Here is a 21468-nt window from a genome sequence, read left to right as displayed (position 1 = left end):
TACTCTTGGCGTGAGCCTGGGACAAACACCACTGGATTTCCTTTTATGCACTTGCTGCTATTGGACTATGTAGCAAGAGCAAGAAAAGCTAGACTCTGACATACCAAAATCAGGAAGAGAAAACCCCTTTCCTTCTGCAGTGTCCTTCCAGAGCTCTATGCTAATAAAGCTTAAATAGTGCTTACTGTGAAAGAGAAATGCTTATAAAGTCCCGTTCATTATTATAGAGCAGATACTGAAGAGTAGCTTTGGAGCCAAGGCACAGTAAATTGATAACTGATGAAGAGGCTTTCCTTAAATGTCTGGTGTTGGCAGCTATTTGCTTTCTTAAGAGAGAGGCATTGAATGCAGATTGAATGCTCTGTATGTAGAGGTGGAGTTTGTATAGATTATCTGACTTTAACTGTTGGTCCTGACATTTATGAGATTTTCTCTTTTTCCTTGGAATTTATGAATTTTATCTTGACTTGCTTATATGTGTCATTTTCCCATTAATTCTGGCAACAACTAGATAAGCTATGTTAATGTACAGATGTAAATCTTTCACTGTTCAGGTGGTTTTTCCTCTTAAAATGATCACTTTAATTGTATTCTCTTTTTTTCCCCATCTCAAACACCTGTACTTGTTAGTCTTAGCTATATCTACCAAATCTTTTATCCCTTACCTCATGAATTCCATTTCTGTATTTTTATTTTGTGTTGAGATTTTTTTCCCCATTCAACTTCCAGGATGTTAAATTCATTCTCTATAGTGATTATTCTTAGGTTGATCCAATGAATATTTAAATTTGATAGTCTTTTTTTTTTTAGACTTCCAGAAAGTCTTTTTATGCTTTAAATCTCCCATCTGTTTCATATATACCCAATTTACTTTTTCTTTTCTCCTTCTTGATTGCTGAGTCTTTTAGGCATATTATTTTGCTTTGACTTCTTAAGGCTCTTTTCAGTTTGGGTGGTCAAATCCAAATTATTAGGATCCCTCCACTGGCACAAATTCATATATAATAGGTGTTGACATGGTCTCCATTCCTGTATCACACTAACCAACAGTTCTGTTAATTGGATAATGTTTTCCCAGGCTTAGGAGTAGGAGGCAACTCAGCTTATTGTAATAGTCCCCTGCAATTCCTCTGAGGCCAAGAATATAAAAACTTTACATTAAGAGAATTGATATTTAAAATGTCATTTTAATTTATCTGTACCAATTTATTTAGACATCACTATTACAGTACTCAGCTTCAGACCTAGTTAGGTTATCAGATTAAACTGAAAAGTATACTTGTTGACAGAAGCTTTCTGTTTCACAGTCTGAATAATACAAAACAAAAGAAAAACAAAACTAAGATTAGCATCAAGTAAAAGTATGAAATGGGAGTTATTTTTCTGAAAATGGCATTTAAATGATATTACAATCTGTGATTCCATTCGTAACTCTGGAATAAAATCTGGCCTGTCATGTGATGTCACACCATTTATCTGAGCTTAAAAACAAATTCTCTAAGTTTAGGCGATAATACAGTTGTGTAAAAGGACAGTGATATGATCAGATTGGCCAGAAACTGCAGTTAGTTAAAACACAAAAATCAACAAGAAGAAAAAGCAGCCTTTAGAGAACTCTGAAAACCAAGAACATTTTAGCTCATATCTGAGGGTAAAATAACAGTCTAGTTTCATGGAGTAATAAAGAACTCTTAGTCTACCTATGTAGTATTTATTTTTTTATTTGCATTCACAGAAAACATGTATATGATATTACTAAGGGCTATGGTGAAAAAAATCATCTAAATATTAATTTATTATATAGTGATTCTTGGTTGGGAAGAGGGAGGGCCCTTTATTCATTTAAGATTCCTAGTTAGGGTCTTTAGTTTATGAAGTAACTATATTGCCATCTGCTTGTATTTCTCCAAAGCAAATGAATCTACTCTTAAGCAACAATATAGAATACTAATTCTCTATGACCTTGTCTGTTTAACCGAGGTCCTATCAAATGGTCTGCCAAAAGAAGTATATTTATCTAATAGAGTTTGAAGAATGTGCACTCAGTGTACTGTGTAGATATCCATATTGAATTGATTATCTTTTTTTTAGGTTTAGTTTATAAGAAGCTTAGAGGCAGATTTAAAACTCATTTTTAACCACGACATTGACTGTTCTTTTTCACATATTTCTATTTCCTCTTCTTATCCTTGACATTTTCTTTTGTTTTCTCTTTAGTTTTTCTTTCTCAGTTTTAAAAATATTATACTTCTAACAACTACAAATTTCTTCTTATACTGTAATATGATAAAATCATATAGCAAATGTCATGATATTTATCATTTGACTGTTATCTGTGATTCAGATGCTGGCTTATGGTTTCCCTTTAAGGATCTGTGGCTAAGTTCTCAGAGATTTTCATTTTAGTAAAGTCTTAGATTTAAACTTCTTGGAATGAATCAAGGGCAAGCCTGTCAGTGTCACAGTTTGAATTTTTGTATATCTGTTTGTATGCTACTATAAATGCATGTGTGTGATACCATTTACTTTAAAAGAATCATATGTTTCTCTTTTTAATTAATATGTCACAAATAACTTACTGTATCATTAGTGCTAACGTATCAGTACAGCTCATTTGTATAGTTACATTTTATTCTAGTTTGGTGAAACCTTCTTTTATAGACATTTAAATTGATAGTATTTTTGCCCCAGTAAACAGTACTTACAGTATCCATGCAGGTGAGTATTATTTCTGTGTAGGAAGAAGGCTGCATATAAATATTTATAGCCACAGGGGCAGATTTTGGCAGAGATGACTGGCCACTTATCAAAAATTTATTTTTCTTTTTTCATCGTGGAGAAAGTTCCAGGAGGGTACTGGCCAAAACAGACTTCATGTTTCTGCTCCCCCACTTTTTTTTTTTTTTTTTTGCGGTATGCGGACCTCTCACTGTTGTGGCCTCTCCCGTTGTGGAGCACAGGCTCCGGACGTGCAGGCTCAGCGGCCATGGCTCACGGGCCCAGCCGCTCCGCGGCATGTGGGATCTTCCCAGACCGGAGCACGAACCCGTGTCCCCTGCATTGGCAGGCGGACTCTCAACCACTGCGCCACCAGGGAAGCCCTCTGCTCCCCTTCTATCTAGATGTGGCTAGTTTACAAGTTTTAGCCAATGAAGTATTAGAGAGAGTGATATGTACTACTTCCAAAGCTGAATTACAAAAATCTGCCATGCTTTTCTGTGTTTACTTCTTCATCAGCTGGATATTGACTTTTCAGGATCAACCTTAGAAACCTCTTAGAGAGGATAATAGAGCCTCTGTCAGCTTAGGTCCCAGAATGACTGTGTGACTATACCTCGTATTTTAGATGTTCTAAGGCTATATGACCTCTTTGAGAGGCTGTGGATATGTTATTAGAAATGTTTCTTCTTGTAATCTTGGAGTAATATCTTTCCCTGCTCCCTAATTGAGGACAACCAACATTTAAATGTAATGTGTGTTTCTTAAGGTGGGAGCTTAAATCATTGATTTAGAACTTCTTTTATTATAAAGTATGTGAAGCTATAAATTTCCCTCTAAGCACTATTTTACCTGCATTCTACAAATTTTGATATGTTGTATTTTCATTATCAGTCACTTCAAAATATTCCCTAATTACCAAAACATTTGGGGATATTTTAGGTAACGTTTTTGTTACTGATGTCTAATTTAAATCTAAAATGGTCCGAGAATGTGCCCTGTGTTTTTTCCATCCTTAAAAACTCATAAAGACTTGCTTTTTGATCTTTTGGTGAATGTTCAGTGTGTACCTAAAATGAATGTGTATTCTCTAATTGTTGGTGTTGTAATTACACATGTTCATTAGGTCATGTTTATTAGCAGTGCTGTTCAAATCTTCTGTATGTTTGCTATTTTTTGTGTGTTTGCTTCTTTTATCAGTTACCAATAGACATGCAGTAAAAATCTCAACTGTGGTTATCGATTTGCATATTTTTACTTTCAGTTCAGTTTTTTGCTTTATGTATTTTGGGACTCTTGTTATTTGGTATGTAAAAAATTATAATTGTTTTATCTTTCTGATGAATGTAGCACTTTATTATTATAAAGTATGTTTTTTTAATAATGTAAACACATTTATTTATTATTTAAATTTATTTATTTATTTATGGCTGCATTGGGTCTTCGTTGGTGTGCGTGGACTTTCTCTAGTTGCAGTGAGCGGGGGCTACTCTTCCTTGTGATGTGTGGGCTTCTCATTGAGGTGGCTTCTCTTGTGGAGCATGGGCTCTAGGTGCGGGCTGGTGCGGGCTTCAGTAGTCATGGCTCGTGAGCCCTAGAGCACAGGCTCAGTAGTTGTGGCACACGGGCTTAGTTGCTCCGTGGCATGTGGGATCTTCCCAGATCAGGGCTCAAACCCGTGTCCTCTGCATTGGCAGGCAGATTCTTAACCACTGAGCCACCAGGAAGTCCCATAAAGTATGTTTTTTTTTTATGTTTGTAATTCCTTGTTTTGATTTGTCTGCTGTAAACATAGTCATAACAGCTTTTTTTATAGTTAATGTTTGCATGGTATACATTTTTTCTCCCTTTTAGTGCAACCTATCTGTGCTATTATACTTAAAGTGTGTTTCTTGTAAATATCATGTGATTGATTTTTATTCAGTCTGGGTAGTTTTCTTTCAAGAGGAGTGTTTATTAGTCTATCTGCTTGGTTTTGTTTTAGTTTTCTTTGAAAAGTTTTTATGTTGCTTTTACTTGAAAGATACCTTTTGGCCAGATAACAAAATTCTAGATGGGCAGTTTTTTCTTTTTTATTTCCTCTACCTTTATTGAGATAAAATTGACTATAAGATTGTGTAAGTTTAAGGTGTACAGTGTGTTGATTTGATACATTTGCATGTTGCAAAATAATTACCACCATAGCTTTAACTGACATCTCCATCCCTTCACATTATTACCATTTGTTTTTTCTGGTGAGAACATTTAAGATGTACTCTTTTAGCAACATTCAAGTATATAATACAGTATTATTAGCTATAGTCACTGTTCTGTATGTTGTATCCCCAGAACTTGTTAATCTTTCAACTGGAAGTTTGTACCCTTTGACCAACTTCTCACCATTTCCCTTACCCTCAAGCCCTGGTAAATACTACTCTGTGTCTATTTCTCTGAGTTTGGCTTTTTTTTTAGATTCCACATATAAGTGTTATCATATAGTATTTGTCTTTCTCTGACTTACTTCACCTAGTACAGTGCCTTCAAGGTTCATTCAAGTTGTTGCAAGTGGCAGGATTTCCTTCTTTCTCATGGACGAATTAGTATTCCATTGTGTGTGTGTATATATATATATGTGTGTGTGTGTATGTGTATATATATATATATATATATATATATATATATACACACACCACATTTTCCTTATCCATTCATCTTTTAACAGACACTGAGGTTGTTTCCATATTTTGGCTATTGTGAATGCAGTGAACATGGAAGTGCAGATATTTTAATAAAATCCTGATTTTAATTCCTCTGCATATATACCCAGAAGTGGGATTTCTGGATCATATGGTAGTTCTATTTTTTAATTTTTTGAGGAACATCTGTACTGTGTTACATAGTGGCTGTACCAGTTGGCATTCGCACCAGCAATGCACACCCTCACCAACACTTGTTATCTCTTATCTTTTTAATAGCTGTTCCAAACAGGTGTGACATTAATATCTCATTGTGGTTTTGATTTACATTTTCCTGATGATTAGTGATGTTGAGCGTCTTTTCACGTATTTCTTGGCCAGTTGTATTCCTTCTTTGGAAAACTATTCAGTTTCTCTGCCAACATTTAAATTGGATTTTTTGCTATTAAATTTAGTGATTTATTAAATTTGATGTAATATAGAAATGCAATTTTATGTAGTATAGAAATGCAACTGTTTTCTGTATGTTGATTTTGTATCCTGCAACTTAATAAGTTTATTTTTTCTAACAGTTTTTTGATGGAGTCTTTAAGATTTTCTGTTTGGAAGGTCATATCATCTGAAAAAAAAAGTTTTACTTCTTCCTTTTCTATTTGGATACCTTTTATTTTTCTTGACTGATTGCTCTGGCTAGGACTTCTAGTATTATGTTGACTAGGAGTGATGAGAGTGTTTGTTCACTCTGGTCTTTCCTGATCTTAGAGAAAATCTTTTCAGCCTTACACTATTGAGTAATGTTGGCTGTGGGCGTTATATATGGCCTTTATTGTGTTGAGGTTTGTTCCTTCTATACCCAGTTTGTTTTAGAGTTTTTGTCATAAATGAATACTGTATTGTGTCAGAAGCTTTTCCTGCACTTATTGATATGATCATACAGTTTTTATCTTTTATTCTGTTAATGTGTATCACATTTATTTTTGCATCTTGAACCATCCTTGCATCACAGGACTAAATCCTGCTCAGTCATGGTATATGATCCTATTAATGCATCGTTGAATTTGATTTGCTAATATTTGTTGAGGATTTTTGCATCTATGTTTATCAGGAATATTGGCCTTTTCTTGTGGCATTTTTTTTCTGGTTTTGGTATCAGGGTAGTACTGGCCTCATAAAATGTGTTTGGAAGATTTCCACTCTCTTCCTTTTTTTGAAAGAGTTTGAGAAGGACTGGCATTAATTCTTAGAATGTTTGTTAGAAGTCACCAGTGAAGCCTTCTGGTCCTGGACTTTTGTTTGTTGGGAGGTTTTTAATTACTGATTCAAAATCTTTGCTAGTAATTGGGGTCAGTTTAGATTTTCCATTTCATCATGATATAGTATTACTAGGTTGTATGTTTCTAGGAATTTACTCATTTTTTTCCTAGGTTGTCCAATTTGTTGGCATATGATTGTTCATAGTAGTCTCTTATGACCCTTTGCATTTTTATGGAATCAGTTGTAACTTCTCTTTCATTTCTGATTTTATTTTATTTTATTTTATTTATTTTTTTTGCGGTGGACCTCTCACTGCTGCGGCCTCTCTACCGTTGCGGAGCACCGGCTCCGGACGTGCAGGCTCAGCGGCCACGGCTCACAGGCCCAGCGGCTCCGCGGCATGTGGGATCATCCCGGACCGGGGCACCAACCCGCGTCCCCTGCATCGGCAGGCGGACTCTCAACCACTGTGCCAACAGGGAAGCCCTGATTTTATTTTTTTGAGTTCTCTTTTTCTTGATGAGTCTAGGTAAAGGTTTGTCAATTTTGTTTATTTTTTCAAAGAACCAGCTTTTAGTTTCATTGATCTTTTCTGTTGGCTTTTTAGTCTCTGTTTCATTTATTTCTGCTCTAATCGTTATTATTTCCTTCCTGCCACTAACTTTGGGCTTCATTTGTTCTTTTTTTTTTAAGTTCCTTGAGATGTAAAATTAGGTTGTTTATTTGAGATTTTTCTTGTTTCTTGAGGTAGGTATTTATCACAGTGAACTTCTCTCTTAGAACTGCTTTTGCTGCATCCCATAAATTTTGGTATGTTACATTGCCATTTTCATTTGTTGCAAGAGAAGAAGAAAGGAATAGAGAGGAACTACAAAAACAGCTTGAAAACAATTAACAAAATGGCAATAAGCACATACCTATCAGTAGTTACTTTAAATGTAAATTCACTAAGTTCTCTAATCAAAAGATACAGAATGGTTGAATGGGTAAATAAATAATAAATACATTCTGTATTGAATTCTTCACTACGGTATTGTATTAGTTGTTTAGATTCCTTTGCCCCTACACGTCTCTGATAACTTTTAAAAGGTATAACTTTGTTTCCTTCCAGGTGAATAACCAATTATATCAGTATTATTTATTAAATCAACCACCCTTTTCCATCTAAAATTGAAATATCTCCTCTGTTATAGCTTGTTTTAAATATACCTGGATCTGTTTCTATGCTCTACTGTCTTGTATTACTTTTCTAGGCCTACATTACTTTCAATCTATATTGTTTTCAGTATTTTTGTATTATTTTAATATTTCTAATGCAAGTCCCTCCTCATTAGCCTTATTTATTCAGAATGTTTTGTGCTCTTCATATACAACTGGTGGGATTATAAATTAATATTTGTGCTTTGGGAGCTAAAGAAAAATTTGGTCACCATGTTCAGAGTGTGTTCACAATGCTGGGCCCCATATAGAAGTGGGGAAATGGCTTCCTTCTCTGCTTTGTGCCATACTTCATTACCTGGGTCACAAAGCATTTCTGCTTTGCTCCTGAGTCTCAAAGTCATTGTTAACCTGCTCTATCCATTCTTAGGCCTCACCACCATTTTTAGCCAAGAGGGCCTGAACACATTATGCAACAGAAGTGAACCCTGAACAGATACCATGCTGTTCTTTCTTTTTCTTTTTAGCCTCTCCTACCACCGTTGTATTTTCTTTGTACTTTTAAAACAAAATCTTCCAGACACTAATGTGATGAGACAGAGAAACAGTGTTATATACATCAGCAGTTAATGATAAAGTCCCCCTTTCATATTAGAGAAGGAAATAAGATTGCTCCTCAGAAGAGATCATTAAAGAAGGGAAAGGGGTACGCTCCAGCAGAATGGGTTAAAATAAAAGGGCTGACAACACCTGGTATTGGTGAGGATGTGGAGCACCTAATGTCATACATTGCTGGAGGATGTATAATTTAATACATCTGTTTTGGAAAATTGGATGACATTGTGTACTGGCCCTCAATATATATGTATTCTGTTTGTTAATAAGTCTGCTACTAGGTATATATACTGCAGAAAAAATGTTTATGTCAAACAATGTGTACAGGTATGGTCATAACAATTTTATTTGTGATAGCCCTAAAATGGAAACGACGCTCATGTACATCAGTAGTAAAATGGGTTATAAAATATGCTATATTAATACAATGAAATACTATCCAGCAGTACAAACACGGAACTACTGATAACACATACTATAACATGACTGAATCTCACTGATAAAACATTGGCTGGAAGAAATCAAACACAAAGCACAGTATTATATGAATTTTAAAAACATATCTACTGTAAAGGAATAATAGTTAAACTATTGACATTTGTGATGGTTACTGCCTGGAATGGAACATGAGGTGGCCTGTTTCAGTTCTGGAAATTTTTTTATATTTTCATTTTGGTTATGGTTATACAGGTGTATGTATATGTAAACTTTCATCAAGGAGTAACTTAAGATTTACGCATTTACTGTATATAATTATACCTAAGTACAAAACTAAAAATTTATTTAAAATTGTTTTAAAAATTATTTTTATTGGTCTCCTGTGCTTTCCCACCTCCCACCCCCAGAAAGACCCTCAACAATTCTGCCTGGTAGTATGCTAAGTGGAATCACATTAAATTTATCTAGCAATTTGGAAAGACTTTATTGATACAGCACTAAATCTTTTTTAAAAAATTCAGTATATGAAACTTATTTAGGTCATTTTCCATATCCTGTAAATTTTTTATAATTTTCATCATTAAAATTTATACAGTCTTTGAGTTTGTTTTTAGATGATTTTCATTGTGAACAGCCTTCTCAATCTATTTATATTTCTTATATATTGCCAATATTAAAATTTTATTTTGTACATTTATCTTTTGTCAGTTGTCTTGTCAAATTTTTTTATTAATCTTTCAAGTCAGTTTGGTAGAGACTCAAATTTTCTTATCAACTATAGGAAAGGAGAATTGTGTTTCCTGATATTTTACTAATTTTTGCACAAACTAAAAACTTTTAAAATCTGTGTTGAATGCTTAGGGATGCATCCTTGCCTCATTCTTTTTTAGAGCTGAAAAGTGTTAAGGATTTCAACAACAAATATATTGTAGTCTTTGTCTTTATGTTGTTTACCAACATATCACATAACACTAGTTTTTCTAGACATTTTTTATTAAGCTTGGCTGCAGGATTTTTATCAGATACCTTTTTGAGATCTAGTATTAAAATCATTTATTTTTCTTCTTTACATTGTTGATAAATTGAATTGAGTTCCTAATATTGAGTCATCCTTGTATACCTGGGGAAAAAATACATTTTATTATATATGGTGTGTATTCTTTTTATTCTCTGCTGGGTTTTCTGATACTCAGAAAGCTTATATCTATGTATAAGTGAAGTTACTTTTTTAGTTATTTTCATAGTATGGTTTGAATATTAGTATCTATAGTTGTTTAATAATTATTGGACTTAATGTGACTGGTAAAGTCAGGCTTATATTGTGCTCTATTTTGCACAAATTTCTGAAACCTAGTAATTTACCTTTGAATTGCCTTTCAATATGAGGGAATCTCTAGTTTTATTTGGCTACAGAGAGATAATTTTAGGTAAGTAGTTTGCTTGTTTAAATAGATACACATGGAAAAACAGGAATTTTTTGAAAATTTATTTGCTATAATATAAATTTTTTAATTTTTAATTTTATGGTTTTTTTCCCCCCACAGTCTGTGGTTGATGACTGGATTGAATCATATAAACAAGACAGGGACATCGCACTTCTGGATTTAATCAACTTTTTTATCCAGTGTTCAGGATGTCGAGGTACAGAATGTTGGAATAAATGATGTACATTAAGACTGTCAGTCCAGCAGTGTCAATTTTACTTTACCTTGTGTTAGTCATTTTATAATTGATCCTGGAATTATGTGCTCATCTTTTTCTGATAAAATTATTTTTATTTAAGTATATTTCTCTTTTTTTTCTGGTTCAGTTTTACTCAACAGACTTCTGAATTTTTTAATATTTTGAAGGAAATCTTAAATTAATGAATTGGCTTTTTAGATCATAAGATTTTGTAATTAATATTTACTGATATTATTTTTATCTGTGCTCCATATTGTAAACTGTGCTAGTTGCTAAAATTCATTGAGTCCTCATGTTATAGATGAAATGCTTGAAGCTTAAATAATTCAAGGTAACATAAGTATGAAAATCAGTTTTTCTTAAGTTTACAGTCATTTGGAATCCATAGACAATTTGTTAAAAGTAAAGTTTTATTTTTATCATATTAATAGATAACTGATAGATACTTTTTTTCTCTAGAATAAATATTAACAGGTTAAATGTGCTACATGGGGAAAATCAGTTGGTAAACACCGTTCTTTACTTACTGATACAGAAAGAATGGTTGTCTTTTATTGAGATCACTGATCAAATTGATTTCTTGAAGGTTTTCTTATTTCTAAGTTATCGCTCACCATATTGACATAAGTTTATCAAATATTTACAGAGTACCTAAGTTATACTAAGCACTGTTCCAAAGTATACAGATATTATCAAGACAGTCTCTGCCCCAGTATTAAGAGTAAGTTTAATTTTTAAAGAAGGCTTTATCGCAAAGAAAAAGAGGGAAATATACCACTAGTTTACTAAAGTTTACTAAAGTGCTCAGTGCCATGAAAGTAATAATAATAAAACTGGTTACAGTTTAATGACTAGTATGTGCCAAGCTGTGTGCTTTACATACATTAGCTCATTTAATATTGGTTTGACACTACTATCAGTCAGATGTGATTTTTATTCTGTAGTTCAGGAAACTGAGAATACAGGGCTTAGGTTCGTTTTTGGACATCATACAGTTTGTAAGTGCCAAATTCACGATTTAGATTCAGGCTTGTCTCAATCTGAAGTCTATATGTCTAACCAGAAGGTAGTGTTGGAATAACAAGGAGGGGCTTCTGATCCAACCTAGGCTGTGTGTTTCTGTGTATGTGTGAATGTGGGGATATTTGTAAGAAAATGCATCTCAGAGGAAGAAACTCTACCCTGGGACTGAGGTTGAGTAAGAGAAAATTAAGGAGGAGGAGAAAGGCCAAAGTTAACAGACTGTGTAAAAATTCCGGAAGACAAGAAAATACAGCACACTGTAGGACATAAAGAGAGTTTATGGCTGAATCCTAGAGCATAGAGACAGGTGAGGATTGGCAAGAGATTAGTTTATTTGAAGGAAAGTGAGTTTGTTAATTTTACAGGCTTAAAATGGGAAAGGCAAGCACCGAGTGATGTGCTTTACATGTGTTATCTTGTCTAAACTGTAATTGTCCTGTTAGATTGAGTTTTGATTTTAAAACAACTGGTAGTCTTAAAATTTTTTCCTTTTGTAATTCATTCCCATGGTTCAAAAAACCAAAAAAAAAAAAAAAGAGAGAGATATGTAAAGCAAAAAGCCTTTACCACTTCTTGCCTTCCTATCTATGTCCACAGAGTTAATTGCTCTTAACTACTTTGTTGTATATTCGTCTATCTATATAAATAGGAAATATATGCTCTTTCCGCACCCCCCCCCCCAAAAAAGATACTGGTGTATAGAGAGCTTTCTTGGTTTCCTTCCTTCCTTCCCTTCTCCCCTCCCCTCCCCTCCCCTCCCCTCCCTTTTCCAGCATCGTAGCATTCATTTCTTTGTGTGTATGTACAACAATTTATTTAATTAGTCTTCTGTTAACAGACCATTGCATTATCTGTAGTCTTTTTCTGTTACAGTGAGTAGTTTTGTGTGTACCTTACTTGCTCCTGGTGGAAGAATGTCTGTAGGTTAATATATTTGTAATTATATTAGATATTGCCAAATTTCCTGATATGGGAATTGTACCCATTTTTACTCCTATCATTAATATATGAAAATGTCTGTTTCTTCTTGGTCTTTTCAACAAAGCGTTTTTATCAAATTTTTGTATTGCTCTTAGGAATGATTTAAAAATATGTCAGTATGATTTTTTTAAATTGAGGTGAAATTCACTTAAACAATTAACAACCATTTTAAAGTGGGCAGTTCAGTAGTTTTTAGCACATTAACAGTGTTGTGCAACCACCTCTCTCTAGTATCAAAACTTCTTTTTATCACCCCAGAAGAATACCTAATATTCATTACGTAGTCATTCCTCATTCCCTTCTTCCCTGCAACCCTTGGCAACCACTGATCTGCTTTCTACTCCTATGGATTTGCCTGTTTTAGTCATTTTATATAAAAGGAATTGTCCAATATGTGACCTTTTGTTTTTGATGTCTTTCATTTAGCATAATGTCTTCAAGGTTTATCCAGGTAGTAGCATGTACTGATAATTTATTTCATTTTATGTATATGTTACAATTTGTTTATCCATTCATCTGTCAATGGACATTGGGTGGTTTTCACTTTTTGGTTGCTGTGAATATTGCTGTGAACATTCGTGGACAGATATCTGCTTGAGTACTTATTTTTTAATTCTTCGGTGTAAATACCTAGGAGTGAAATTGCTGGATCATATGGTAATTCTATTTTAACTTTTTGAGGAACTGCCAAACCATTTTCACAGCAGCGGCACCATTTTAAATTCCAGAAATGTATGAAGATTCTTATTTCTCCACATCCTCTAAAACACTTTTATTTTCTGATTTTTAAATTTTATTGACCTAGGGGGTATGAAGTGATTTCTTATTATGGTTTTGATTTGCATTTTCTTAATCACCAGTGATCTTGAGCATCTTTTCATGTACTTTTGGCAATTTGTATATCTTTCTTGAACAAATGTGTATTTGATCCTGTGCTTATTTTAAAATTAGATGGATTTTATTTTTATTGTGAGTTATTAGAGTTCTTTATATATTCTGGATATTAAACCCTTATCAGATATACAACATGCAACTGTTAATAACTTGCAGCTATTGGCTTCCCGCTCTGTAGGTTGTCTCTTCACTTTCTTAAAAATATTCTTTGATGAACAAAAGTTTTAAACTTTTATGAAGTCCAACTTACCTATTTTTTCATTTTTTTACTCATGCTTGTGGTGTCAAATCTAAGAATCCATTGCAAATTCTAAGAGCCTGAATATTTATCTCTATGTTTTCTTCTAATAGTTTTATCATTTTAGATCTTATATGTAGGTCATTGATCCATGGTTAATTTTTGTATTTGGATGATTTAATTTGTATTTCTCTTACGAGTGTGGCTTAAGAGCCATTTCTGAATTTTCTGTTCTTATCCCTTGCCACTTCCTTTCAGCTGTTTTCATAGTTCCTGAAAAAACATTTGACAAAATGGATTTTAAAACATTCTAATAAAACAGACATAGATGCATATTTTCTTAATATGTTTAAGAGAGAAAACTTACTGTCTCTCACATCAGTGCAGTATAGTAAAAATCTAAAATAGATCCAAGTACCTGTGAAACTGTAGTAAGCAGATATTAAAACATATGAAAGAAGAGAACTACAAAATACCGCTACACCAAGATACCATTTTCGCCTATCAGATTGATAAAAATTAAGTTATAACAACACTCTGTTTTTTAGGCTGTGAGGAAACAGGCACTATTACATTGTTTGTTGGAAATCAAATTGATACAATTCTCATGGAAAGAAATTTGACATTATCTACCAAAATTACATATGTTTTTATCTTTTGACCTAGCCATCCTGTTTCTGGAATTTGCCATGAAGATATACCTCCAGTTTTATGAAAACAAATTCATAGGGTTACTAAATACCATATTGTTTGTACTTGTAAAATACTGGGAACAACCTAAATGCTGAGATATACGACAATGATTGAATAAACTGTGGTACAACTTATACAATGGATTTTTTTGTCATTGCAAAAAATTATGAGGAAGATCTCTGTGGACAAATGCAAGGAGATTTTCAGGATACATTTTTTTAAGTGCAAAGTGCAAAAGAGTGTCTAAAAGTATTCGAGGTTTTTTTTAGAAGAAAGAAAGGGAAATAATAGAATATACACATGTATCTGGTCACTTGACCAAAAAGAAAAAAAAGATAAGATAGAATGATTGGCTACCCGTTGGGTGTGTGTGTATGTAAATGAAGTGGAAAGCTTAGAGGGAATTGAGGTAAAGGGATGTTACTTACTGGAATATACTTTTTGAATAATCTTGACTTTGGAGTTATCTTCATGTTTCACATACTCAGAAAGAAAAAAAAAATCAGTAAAGATGGAGGGAAAATCCTAAAACTGGATGCTGTCAGAACAGATGAACCATGCCATGCCATAGCATAAATAACATAACCACACTGACGAGTGTAAAAAGTATAAACTAAAGTAAATTTTTAACTCAGTGCTCGCACTGTAAAACTAGTGGGGGAAAGTGAAGAACACAGTATTTACCTCCTCAAATTGTCTCCTTACAAGATATCTATTATGGGTAAAATGGTATTGATACTTTACCTGTACAGACTTGGTAGACACTACCATAAACAAATGATGAAAGCGAACACTGCCAGTTATAGAACCAGTTAATAGCATGTACTTTGTGTTATGCACCTAGAAGAAGAACTCAACCTTACTTTTGTAGTATTCTTACCAAAAGTTCAGAGTCTGAACCTACTCATGAGGAAACGTTGGACGAGCTCAAATTGAGATATATTTTTCACAATATACTGTACTCTTTAGAAGTGTAAGTATCATGAAATACAAAGAAATGACTCAGAGAGCTGTTCCATATTCGATACTAAAGGAACTGAATGCAGTGCATGATCTTAGATTTTTTTTGGTAAAAAGAACATTATTGAGACAAATACTGAAATCCGAAATCAGTTCTGTGGGTTAGAACATAATTGTTAATTTCATCGTTCTGATCATTGTACTGTAGTTGTGTAAGAGTTTTGTTTTTTGGGGGAAGTATACAGAGGAGTATTGATGAATAAAGGGATATGTAAAGAGTGAAAAGTAGAAAATGGAAGGAAAAAAAAGCCTTTTAACCCCAAAGCCAACATAATGCTCAAGGGAAACTAGTAGAGTCATTTTCACTGAAGTCAAACAAGGCAGGGATGTCCACTCTCACAACTCCTCTTTAATATTGGCAATATAAGCTGACACATTTGGATAATAAAATGAAGTATGATTACTATTTGGGAGTGATATTGAAAGTTTAGAAATTTCAAGAGAAACAGTTTGCAAAACTAATAAAGGCAATATAATAATTCTGAAAGAGGGAGATCAAAATGGCAGAATATGAGGATGCTGAGCTCCCTCCCCCCCCCCCCCCCCCATGAACACCTCAGAAATACAGTACATGTGTGCCTACTGTCGTTGAAACAAAGTGTAGGCTGGGAGAAAGGCTTTTCTATAACCAAGACTAAAGAAAGATCCACATGGAGTTGGATAGGAAGGGAGGAGAAATGATCAGGTCTGGACTTGCACCCTAGTGAGGAGAGGATGTCAGAAGCTCGGGGATCCTCCTTGGGGAATGAGAGGTTTGAACCACATACTGGTCTAGAGCTGGCTCTGACCTGGCCTACTTCTGAACAGGGCAAGTGTGGTCCAGGTCTGGATGGCTTCACAGGGGAATTCTACCAAACATATGAAGAATAGCTACTACCTATCCTTCTCAAACTTTTCCAAAAAATTGAAGAGGAGGGAACATCCCCAAATTCATTCTACGAGGCCACTATCACACAGATACCAAAACCAGACAAAGACTACAAAAGAAAAAAGAAAAAAAGAAATTACAGACCAATGTCTCTGATGAGTATAGCTGCAGAAAACCTCAAGAAAATATTAGTAAACCAAATTCAGCAATATATAAAAAGAACCATGCACCATGACCAAGTTGGGTTTAATATAGGGACACAAGGATGGTTCAACATTTGTAAAGCAATCAGTGTGATACGCCACATTCACGAAAAGAATAAAAATCACATAATCATTTCAGTTAACAAAATTCAACATTCAGTCGTGATAAAAACTCTCATTGAAGTTGGTATAGAGGAAACATGGCAACATAATAAAGTCTGTTTATGACAAACTCACAGCTAACATCATACTCAGTAGTGGAAACCTGAAAGCTTTTCTTCTAAAATCAGGAATAAGACAAGTATGCCCACTCTCACCACTTCTATTTAACATAGTATTGGAAGTCTTAGCCACAGCAATCAGAGAAGAAGAAGAAAGAAAGGAATCCAGATTTGAAGGGAAGAAATAAAACTGTCACTATTTGCAGATGATATGATACTATATATGGAAAACCCTGAAGTCTCCACCAAAATATTGTTAGAACTAATAAATGAATTTAGTAACATTACAGGATACAAGATTAATGTACAGAAATTTGATGCTTTTCGAAACATTAGTAATGAACTGTCAGAGAAGACAAGAAAACAATTCCATTTAAAATCTCATTGAAAAGAATAAAATACCTAGGAATAAACTTAACCAAGGAGGTGGAAAATCTATACTCATAAAACATTGTTGAAGGAAACTAAAGATGATACAAAAAACCAGATATCCCATGTTCATAGATTGAAAGAATAAATATTGTTAAAATGTCCGTAATACTCAAAGCTATCTACAGATTTACTAGAATCCATATGAAAATACCCATGACGATTTTTACAGAACAAGAATAATTCTAAAAAGTATATGGAACCACAGAAGACCTTTAACTGCCAAAGCAATCTTGATTAAAAAGAGTAAAGCTGGAGGAATCTTGCTCCCTGATTTCAGACTATGCTACAAAGCTATGGTAATCAAAACAGTATGGTACTGGTACAAAAACAGACAGATAGATCACTGGAACAGAATAGAGACCAGAAAGAAACTGACCCACATGTGGTCAATTAATCTACAGCAAAGGAAGCAAGAGTATATAATAGGAAAAAGACAGTCTCTTCAAAAAGTAGTGATGGGAAAACTGGACACATACATGCAAAAGAATCAAACTGGACTGCTTTCTCACACAATGTACAGAAACAAAATCAAAATGGATTAAACACTTAAATGTTAAGACCTGAAACCATAAAACTTCTGGAAGAAGTCACAGTCCTCTCTTTGACATCAGTCTTAGTAATATTTTTTTGGATGTTTCTCTTCAGGCAAGGGAAACAAAAGGAAAAATAAACAAATGGGACTACATCAAATTTAAAAGCTTTTTGCACAGCAAAGAAAACTGTCAACAAAATGAAAAGGATGCCTACTGAATAGGAGAAATATTTGCAAACAATATATTTGACAAGGGGTTAATATCCAAAATACATAAAGAACTCATAAAACTCAATGAGAAACAAACAATCCAATTAAAATTGGACAGAGGACTGAGTAGGCATGTTTGCAAAGAAGACTTACAGATGGCCAACTGCCACATGAAAAGATGCTCAGCATCACTAATCATCATGGAAATGCCAATCAAAAGCACAGTGAGATATCACTGAACACCTGTCAGAATGGCTATCATTAAAAAGACCCACATCCGTGGGAATGTACTTTGGTGTAGCCATTGTGGAAAACTCTATGCAGGTTCTTCAAAAAAGTGAAAATAGAACTACCATATGACTTAGCAATTCTACTCCTGGGTATATGTCCAAAGAAAATGAAAACACTATTTTGAAAAGATATATGTACCCCAGTGTTCACAGCAGCATTATTTACAATGGCCAAGATATGGAAGCAACCTAAGTGTCCAATAATAGAGGAATGGATAAAGAAGATGTGGTATATATACACAGTGCAATATTACTGAGTCATAAAAAGGAATGAAATTTTGCCATTTGCAAGGACTTGGATGGAACCAGGATTTATTTTGTTTAGTGAAATCATTCAGGTGGAGACAGAAAACTGTTCTATGTTATCAATGATATATGGACTCTAAAAAATAAATGAATAAATATAACAAAACAAACTGACTCATAGAGAACAAACTCAAGTTTACTAGTTGGAAGAGGGGTGGGGGAGGGGCAAAATAGGGGTAGAAGGTTAGATACACAAACTACTATGTATAAAATAGATTAGATGCAACAATATATTATACAGCACAGGGAGTATAGATAATATTTTATAACTTAAAATCCATAAAAATATTAAACATGATGTTGTACACTTGAAAGGAATATAATATTGTAAACTACTGTACTTTAATAAAAGTGTCACAAAACAGTAATTTGGTAAGTTATTGAGATGGAGATACTATAGATAAATTAGTATGTTTGTTTTTTATTAGAATAGGCAGTTAGAAGAGAATATAGAATATAGAATAAAAGATCTTCTTTGTAAGGGGCTTCCCTGTGGCGCAGTGGTTAAGAATCTGCCTGCCAGTGCCGGGGACACGGTTTCGAGCCCTGGCCGGGAAGATCCCATATGCCGTGGAGCAACTAAGCCCGTGCACCACAACTGCTGAGCCTGCGCTCTAGAGCCTGTGAGCCACAACTACTGAGCCCACATGCCACAGTGACTCAAGCCCACGTGCCTGGAACCTGTGCTCCACAACAAAGAGCAGCTCCCTCTCACTGTAACTAGAGAAAGCCTGTGCACAGCAATGAAAACCCAACACAGCCAAAAATAAATAAAATTAAATGTTTAAAAAAAAATCTTTTTAAGATAAAAATGTGGAAAATGTTTGAAATTATTTCAGATCTACACCTTACTTGATAATGTGCACCAAGATAAATTCCCAGTGCATCAGGAGTTTAAATATAAAAACAACAATAAATAGCAGAAACAAACTAAATTTTTTTAAGAAAGAACAAATAAATACCAGATAGAAAGAAATAATAAAAGCACTAGAAGAAAACATGGAATAAATTTTTTATTACCTTGGAGTGGTAATAAAATGTGACTCAAAATTAAGTGTAGGGGCTTCCCTGGTGGCGCAGTGGTTGAGAATCCGCCTGCCAGTGCAGGGGACATGGGTTCGTGCCCCGGTCCGGGAAGATCCCACATGCCGTGGAGCGGCTGGGCTGCTGAGCCTGCGCGTCCGGAGCCTGTGCTCTGCAATGGGAGAGGCCACAACAGTGAGAGGCCCGCGTACCGCAAAAAAACAAAAACAAAAACAAAAACAAAAACAAACAAAAAAATTAAGTGTAAGTCAAAATCTGTAAGTTATAAAAATGATTGATGGGTTAAACTACAGTTCAAACAATATTGGAAAAATTTGCATGGTGGCACATTACAGGGAAAGTTCAGAAGGCGAAGGACACATGGGGAAATTTCTTTATATTATTTATTGAGATAAGATTTGCATTTTATAAGGACTCCTTGTGTTGCAAAGTAATTTCCAATATCCACATTGGTGTTCTTTCATATCAGCCCATTTTCCTCTAACACTACATAAGAATCAAGAACAAAAAGATGTTAAAAAATTTGGCTAAAGCGAGATGAGAACCAAGTAAGGGAGGAAAAAGTTACAAAACTTATTTTCCTACTTTTTGACTAGAAGGGACATCCCTCAAATGACACGACAGATTGGAACACCATGTTGTGAGTAGAGTTTCAGCAGCCCCTCTTCTATTTTGCTCTCTTATTACTATTTTCTCATCTTGATCCTTGAGTCTGGGGTATGGTATTGGTTTCGTGCATTAGCTATTTTAAGTTGCATCAGCAGCCCTGGCTGTTTCCTTAACCTTGCTCATACATCTGTGTTCTCCTCATTAAAATCTCTTTATTTAAACCATCTGGAATGAATTCTTTTTACTTATGGAACCCTTAGTTAAAATATACTACTGACTAAATCAGTGTGTGATAATAGGGTTTTTTCAGTGTCGAGTAGGAAAAGATCACAAAGGAGAAGTTCATTCAAACACTGTTCACTTACAGTTATGCATTTTTAAAGCTATGTAACTTCATAAATTTTCATAGAAATAAATTCTGAGGAAACTAAGAACACAATGATAATATTTATGATATTATGTATAACAAAATAAAGGTATGTTACCTCTATATTCAAAGTATTATTGTTTAAAACACCACTGGTAAAGGCATACATATTTGGGTATATTCTAGCATCAGTATATAACAGATTTAAGAAATATATATCAGAGGTATTGATAAATAGTTTTCAGTGACAATGTGATTTTTTTAGTTATTAAGGATGTTTCTTAAGCTTATTATGGGTTAGAAATACCTTCTTAGTTGGTTATACTAAGTAATGGTTCTGTGTTGCAGTGCTTGTTCCTAACAGTGGATTTCCAAATGCATGAGGGCTTTCTAGGAGGTTAGGATTGCTAGAGAATTGATCTCACTCAGGAACAGTGACGTCAAGAGTTTCCTGAATGTTGCATCTCATGGGCTGATTACTGTCTCAGTAATTTTTTCATGGTATCAATAGGCCAAAAAAAGCCCCTAAAAGTTTCTTTTCGAAGTAGTTAATTCCAAACAATTTAATTACGTCCTAACAACTTAGAATTATTAGTCAAAATGATAAACATAATTTTGGAAGAAAAATTAAAATTTCTATTCTTAAATAATCACAATTACTTATTAATGGATATAGGTACCTGTTGCCACTGTCCAACCACCCCAACCTTCATTGTTCATATCTGGGTGGGGGCGGGGCAGAAGTTGAGAACCATTGCTGTACATCAGTGGGGGATGAATTTACATCTTTATAAAATCCACTCTTCCAGTTCATGATCACTGTATATATTGCTCCCTTTATTTAGGTCTTTATTTTCATTCAACATTTTAGAGGATAGTTTTGTGTATGAGTGAAAAGGTGTTATATATGTGTTACCAAAATTTTTATTTCTGGACTTTAGGCATTTAAAAAATTCCTTATAAATAGTATCTTTTTTTTTCTTAAGTAGACTTAAT

The 21468-nt window shown here is 34.1% G+C and overlaps 1 protein-coding gene across 1 annotated transcript in view; it reads left to right on the top strand.

Annotated features, from left to right (window-relative positions):
- STAG1 (STAG1 cohesin complex component) overlaps positions 1 to 21468 on the top strand; it is a 425011-nt gene that overhangs the window by 166895 nt on the left and 236648 nt on the right. Inside the window, exon 5 of the mRNA XM_060011307.1 lies at positions 10403 to 10499. Within this exon, the coding sequence (XP_059867290.1) occupies positions 10403 to 10499 (97 nt within the window). The remainder of the gene's footprint in view (positions 1 to 10402; positions 10500 to 21468) is intronic.

This window comes from Delphinus delphis, chromosome 4 (genome assembly GCF_949987515.2).
Source record: "Delphinus delphis chromosome 4, mDelDel1.2, whole genome shotgun sequence".
NCBI lineage: Eukaryota > Metazoa > Chordata > Mammalia > Artiodactyla > Delphinidae > Delphinus > Delphinus delphis.
This window is presented reverse-complemented; position numbering and strand designations above follow the sequence as displayed.